General features: G+C 36.8%; 1 protein-coding gene across 1 annotated transcript in view; it reads left to right on the forward strand.

The window, feature by feature from the left end:
- The window catches only part of TMEM33 (transmembrane protein 33), a 7,169-nt gene extending 373 nt beyond the window's left edge, over positions 1-6,796 (forward strand). Inside the window, exons 2-7 of the mRNA XM_009884956.1 lie at positions 433-527; positions 958-1,145; positions 2,130-2,197; positions 2,978-3,111; positions 5,095-5,178; positions 6,577-6,796. Coding sequence (XP_009883258.1) covers positions 433-527; positions 958-1,145; positions 2,130-2,197; positions 2,978-3,111; positions 5,095-5,178; positions 6,577-6,706 — 699 coding nt within the window. The 3' untranslated portion in view covers positions 6,707-6,796. The remainder of the gene's footprint in view (positions 1-432; positions 528-957; positions 1,146-2,129; positions 2,198-2,977; positions 3,112-5,094; positions 5,179-6,576) is intronic.
- The last annotated feature ends 208 nt before the right edge of the window (positions 6,797-7,004 follow it).

Genomic DNA, 7,004 nt, shown 5'->3' on the forward strand with positions numbered 1-7,004 from the left:
CCCCCCCCCAGCCCCCAGAAGTATGGAGATGTAGCCCCAGGTGTGTGAAGTGTATTCTAAAAGGAACCTTGAAGCAATAGATGCAGAAGTCAGGTCTAAAGACCTTGCATGATACACTTTTGAAAATGGCTGTTTTGTGAGGTTGGTTTGATTAGAAAAACTACCTCTATGCAAGATTTTACCACGATATTTTGTTGCAATATACAGAGGAGCCTTTTGATTCTGAGCTATTTTTGATCTGGTTAGTAACATCATGTGAGTCAAGTTTCGTACAGAACAAAAAGATGCTCTTTGCTTCAAGCTGTAATTTGCTTCTATTCAAACTTGGAGAGAATTGCAGTTTAATATAGATGGGAAAAAAGTTCACTGTATGCAAATATTAAGATACCAACTTCCGTGGGGGTTGGTTTTTTTTCTTCTTTTCTAATGTAGCAATTTCTGATGGCTAACAAGTTGGATACAGCAATGTGGATTTCTCGCTTGTTCACAGTTTACTGCTCAGCTTTATTTGTCCTGCCTCTCCTAGGGTATGTATTATAATATTGTACATTAGCATTAAAATTTACAGAGCAGCTACACTCCCTTTTCACAGAATTGTTTTCCATGTAAGGGTAAATTTCTATTATTCAGCTTACTTGGATGCTTTTTGTCAGAACAGTTTACAGATTTTTAGCTTGGTTTAAAACACTTTTAGGTGTGTTTGGAAAATGTCAAGCAACTGTAGTGGCAAATGCATGTTTTGATGTGTAGTTACAGAGTAATATATTGAGTTGTTTTACCTTTGGCACAGCAGTAAGTCAGTGTTACTAGTTTTTTAGTTGTATTTTGGTAATAGTGCTTATGTACAATAATAGAAATACTTCGGGTACTGTGAGATTGTGATGCAATTCTCAAGGGTGGAAAATTTCTGAGCAGGGGCTTGGTTCATATGGTAACGTCTCCTCTGATGATTTGCAGGTTGCATGAAGCAGCAAGCTTTTACCAGCGTGCCTTGCTGGCAAATGCTCTTACTAGTGCCCTCCGGCTACACCAAAGGCTACCGCACTTTCAGCTTAGCAGGGCCTTTCTGGCCCAGGCTTTGCTGGAGGACAGCTGCCACTACCTGTTGTACTCTCTTATCTTTGTGAATTCCTACCCTGTTACAAGTATCCTTTACTTGTGTCATCCTGGTAATGTTTTTAAATATCTTTAAAAACTTGATTCTTTTCATCACCTGTGCCATGATTTGAAAAACTAGTTTAGACTAGAATATGTTTGCTATTCATAGAACACACTTTATGTAAAATAAGAGAAGCTTATGTTGATCGATCCATATTCAGATTAATCACCTCTAACTAGTGCACTGCAGTCTCTGGCTACTTAGATTTTCTTTTCCTGAGACTTCACTTTTTCCTGAGTTCGGTGGATTTTATGACCAGCCTCAAGTGATACTTTGAGAAGTTGGTAACTTTCATTTATTACTAATACAGGATTTATATATGACTCCTCACTGTAAGTAGGACATATATCACATAGAGAGACAATTACTTAGTAGTAGCTTTTTCAAATAATTTTTTAAACAGAGAAAGCATGCAAGAAAGGCTCACTCCTGTGACTTGTCAAAGGTGACCTATAAGAACTGACTTTTCTTTGTGCCACTTCGTATGTATGCTTAATATCTTACTCTTAAAATGTCTCTGGCTGAGGAATGTCTGCATTCTTGCTCTCTAAAATCTGAATGGCTGGCAATTGCATGTTCTCTGGTAAAGAAATGCATTTTGTAACATCTTTTAATTAACAACATAATGACTACATGTATTTGACAAATTTTAAGTAGTAACCTCATGTGTGTCTTCCATACAAAAAGAATGCATTTCAGTAGAAATGCACTGGTTTGTAATGGTTATAGTTCTGCATACCTGCATGCACGCACATTTTGAAGTTAATAAAAATGCATAGTGAAGAGGTGTAAGAAGCAAAGGAAGAGCTATAAATATAGATGTTAGACATCTACACGCCTTAATCCAGTATAGGTCGTTCCAGCCAGCCTCTTGCAGAGAGACATCAAACTATGACTTGCGTGTTAGTATAACATCATGGAGAAATGAAGCACTTGTGCAGCCTATAATTTTCCTTATCGCTTGCTTCAGTGAGTATTTTTCCAGTTCTGCTGTTCTCTTTGCTTCATGCTGCTACATATACAAAGAAGGTTCTTGATGTAAGTATGATATGATGTATGATACCATTAAAACTGTTTATATTCTTGAGGGGGGTATAAACAAATTGGAGTTGCAGCTATGGTTTTCTTTAGCTACACTAGAGGAGTTAGAGTGAAATTGTGGAATGGAATCTCAGCGCAGAGAATCTGAGAAGTCTTTTTGGGGGTTGGATTTCCCTCTGCTTCTGTTATAACTCAATGATATGTTGGAGTTGACACTAATTATTTTTCTTCACATGCCTTTCTTTGAAGGAAGCAAAAGCTATGTAACAGTTAAGTTGAAATTTAAGACATATCTTTTCAAGCTAAACCATAGTACGTGAAATTTAATGTTCTACTTCAGTAGAATAATAAACTGCAGGGTGAGGCTAGCAAGCAGAATACTTGCCAGTTGGACCTGCTGCTCAATGAACTGCCTTGTGCAGCTTAATGTAACTCCAACCTTTGGTGTTCCTAACTGGGCTATCTTGCTACTGTAGGTGCTTCCTCCTAGTGGGCAGAATAAGGCTTGTGGCCATCTCTATGCAGTTGAACCTAAAATGGGTGGGTGAGGGAATTGCAACACCTTGTGTTTTTAATTGACCTCTATGTAGTTATGGAGTTCCAAGCTTCCAGTAGTTTTCTTTGGGATACTAATTTCAATACCTTTAAAGGATCTAGAGTTAAAATGCTGAAATGAGTTGTAAGTGATAATTGTTAGTATTTTGATCTCTTTATGCTAGAGAAGATTGCCAGAAAGCATGTAAGTTACATCAATCTTTCTTTCTTTCTTCTTTAAAGGCACGAAGTTCAAATAGCCTGCCCTTTCTGAGAAATCTTTTAGAGAAACTGAACGCTAATCAACAGAATATTCTAAAATTCATTGCTTGTAATGAAATTTTCCTGATGCCAGCTACAGTTTTTATGCTCTTCAGGTAAGAATTACGATAAATATTTTCAGAATTAGAAACTCTACACAAGATTACTTTTTGCAGTTGAATTTTCTGAGGGTCACAGATATATGGTTCTGGCCGACCAAGGCTTTAACTTAGAGTTAAATTTATGTGATTCCTAGACTTCTCAAGTTGGTGCATCGTGACATCAAAAAGCATTCACTCTGATATAACTAAGCACCAAAAACGCCTTCCCTTTCATAGCAGAGGTGACATTGTTGGCTCAAATCGAAGTTTTTCAGGCCTGTAACTTGCATTCTCCTACACTGTTCAGTAAGTTTAATTTTGGTCAGTGTAATAGAATATTAAGATCTTCAGCTTCACTGAAAGTGAACCCTTATTTTTGATTATTAGATTCCAGAAATTTAAGCGGCATGAAATTTCATTGTGCTAAAAGCGTGCAAGCAGGAGTAGGTTATGTCCTCTCCTGTGTTACTGCTGACCGGTGACCCTTGTCTCTTTTTTTGATTCCATTTGGTTTTGCCTGCTGTGCAGGCTGTTGAGTTCATTTTAGGGATATTGAGCATATACATGTTGGAATCCCACTGAAGTCATATAGGCATAACGACCTGCCAGTCACTGAAGTCTGGGTCATTGCCTTTTAATATTTGGAGGGGGAATAGTGCCCTTTGTTCTATACAAGTCATAGCACAGTGAGTGCACTTGTCTTGAGTGGTCTCACAGGCAGCAAAAGGGAGGCTTTATCTTCTTGGAAGTTGATAGAATGCGTAATTTGTCTTTATCTTTTGATATGTCAGCTAAACACTTCAATGCTTCAGCCCTGAAGCAGCCCTGAAGTTCCATTTCATCCATTTCATTTGAGGCCACTTACCAATTGACAGATATACTTTGTATCCAGTATCTGAAACTTTAAAGTGCTTTAAACTTCTCCTTAGGAGAAGTCCTGTCCCTGTCCGTCCCTGTCTTCTCCCCCCCCCTCCCCCCGAAAACTTAGTATGTGAAGTGTTGCTACTTGATATGTCAACTAGTAGATACTGAAGCTTGTGAAAGATAAAAATATAAAAAAAAATCATATAATGGTTAAATGCCGCTGTTGTGAGAATTTGTTCTTTAAACTGTTTTAGCATGTTGAATTGTTTGTAAATATTGTACAGGTGCAAGACTTTTTCTTTTCCCCTTCCTGTACCTCACTTCCCTTTTCAATTACATTTTTTCTTCTGGGTAAAGATATTGGTCATACTTGAAGGAGCTCTAGTTACTGGAACTGTCATGTTCAACTTCAAACAGAGCTTTTTAATATTGTGCTATATAAAGAAGCTTCAGTCATTAAAATTAAACTCATGGTATTTGTGTGCTTTGCTATGTATGGTTTGTGTGCTACCCTTTCACTATTTTACCGCGCTGTCATGTGAAACAGCAGCTTTGTAAGCTATCAAAACCTAATTTTGGTGTAACTGAAATAGTCAGGTATCAGCTTGGCATTAATATCTCAATACATCTATATTAGTCTCGTTTTGCAAAAGGTACTAGAAATATGGTCCAGATATTCATAGTGCTACAGTTAGAGCTGAAAAAGCTCGCTGTAACTGGACTACTTGTCAGCTAATTTCTGTGCTTGACCAGCAAGTTCTTTCTTAATAGTGGACAGTTGTCTGCCATCACTTCTGTGATTCTTTGCCCACCACCAGATATAAGGCATGTAAAAAAAAAAAAAAAAACCCAAACAAAAAAACAACAAAAAACCCCAACTTCATAAATATAAAATCAATACAAGAACAGCACTTTAACTGCTTCATTGAGCAGTTTTATTCTATAGTGTAAGTTTCTGCCTTTGTAAGTATGGCTATGTACTCTTTTGTGTCAGATCTAGATTAGTTGAACCAATGTGACCCTAATCTAGCTTTTTTTGAGCAGAAGTCGTTTGCTTGCTTTTGTTAGGAAAAGTCCTGGTTTTGTTTTGTTTTTTTTGTCAGTCTTAAGCTCTGCTTCTCTATTCTCTTTCAGCGGGCAAGGGAGTCTGCTCCAGCCGTTCATTTACTATAGATTTCTTACATTACGCTACTCCTCTCGGAGAAATCCATACTGTCGGTAAGCACTACATTGATGTTGAAAGTTAATGTTTAGCTGCATAGTGTTTAGGCATTCAGAAATTTTTCATGGTAAAATTAATGTACAACTCATAATTGCCATTTGCAGATTTATTATTGTAGAATGTGGAATACACCTGGATGCTAAAAAAAAGAACAGCTGGTTCAAGGCTACATTTATTTCATGTGACTGAGCTTTTCTGAAATGTACCACTGTCCTTGAATGGGAGCTTTCAGAACATGCTTATGTAATTAAAACTACACTTTGGGAGAAGAAAGTCTTTTAATTGTTCTGCAGCCATTTACCAGAAAGATACCCTTATTTTAGATTCTAGGCCTATCTGAGGCTAAGACTATACATGAACAGACACTTAACTTGTGTGATTTTAACAGGAAAAAAAAAATCTGTGGATGATTTTAAACACATTCATTACCTCATTTAGTTAAATTTATAAGTCAGGTTAATTATAATTGAAACAGAGCCTTATTGATTTTGTTTGAAAGTTGGTCAAGCCAATACTATTGCTTTAAACTTTGAAACCATAAATATTTCTATGAGGATTTGCTCAGGTCAGTGCTTTCTCAAAACATTTCTTATGACAAGCATGGCATAGTGTAAGATTTTGTGAATATACTTGCCAGTCTGATCACTACTTGATTAGAAAATGGTTTGCTAAAGTACCAAGGAAGTGGCTTTGGCTGCCATGGTATGCAAAGACAAGTCTGAGAACTGAAAACTTAATTACCTCCTATTCCCTACTATTCTGTAAGAAATGAATTGTTCCATCTTGGTAGGTGTGTGTGGTTTTTTTGTGTTTTTTTTAGTAAGAGAACCCAACTCTGAAGGCACTTTGCTACCTATAAATAATTTAAGTTGTGCAACACTAAATCTAACTTCCCATAGAACTAGTTTATCCAACATGTTCTGCTGGTATTTATGTAGTTTCAAGGGAAACTGGTGTTGTGGGTTTTATTTCTCATGTCTGTCTTCTAATAGTTGCTTCTAGAGTGCAGGGTTCTTGCATTCTGGCAAGAAGCAGCACAAATACAGTTACCTCCCAACTCCTGACACTATTTCTGATAAAGCATTGTTCTTTCTTTTTTTTTTTTTGGTGGGTTTTTTTTTTTTGTAACCTTGTAAGGTTAATTTTTCTGCTGTCTTTATATCTGTCCTCAGCTGGAAGCTGCTGAACTAAAGTTAATTAAAATGTTAATGTTTAAAGGACAAGAATTCTGAAGCTCTTACAAGATACTGAAACACTGAGTTGATCTAAAGAACTTGCTAACTAGAGTGCGTGTGGGGTGTTGAGAAAAGAAGTGAAAAGATAGATTTAGATGATACTCACTTCTGATAAATGCTGTAGGATTTTAAAACTCTCTTTACATCTGATTTTTTCAGGACTCTCTTCACCGAGCTGAGGATTGTTGTTGAACACTTAATAATGAAGCCCTCATGTCCTGTTTTTGTAAGAAGACTGTGCCTCAGCAGCATTTCCTTTATCAGCAGATTGGCACCAACTGTTGCATAGCCAAATTTCGGGCACTTGTGTTTTGTGAACATTATGAGCAGCTGGCACTTCTGCTGATGATTATAAATTCCTGGTTTTACACTGATCTCACTCCAGGCTGTATAAAAATACGTATATGCTTTTCTTGGAGATAATATGAAATTTAGCATATCAAAAGCAAGTCATGGCAACTTAAAATTACTGTGCTGTATTGCTAATTGGTGGGAAAAAAAAGTAGCTGCATCCTATCCAAAACATGCCCAGTCATACAGAATTGGTTTTTTTAGGAATCAAGGATTGTTTGAGGTTGATTAAAACT

Source organism: Charadrius vociferus, unplaced genomic scaffold, assembly GCF_000708025.1.
Source record: "Charadrius vociferus isolate BGI_N301 unplaced genomic scaffold, ASM70802v2 scaffold134, whole genome shotgun sequence".
Lineage (NCBI taxonomy): Eukaryota > Metazoa > Chordata > Aves > Charadriiformes > Charadriidae > Charadrius > Charadrius vociferus.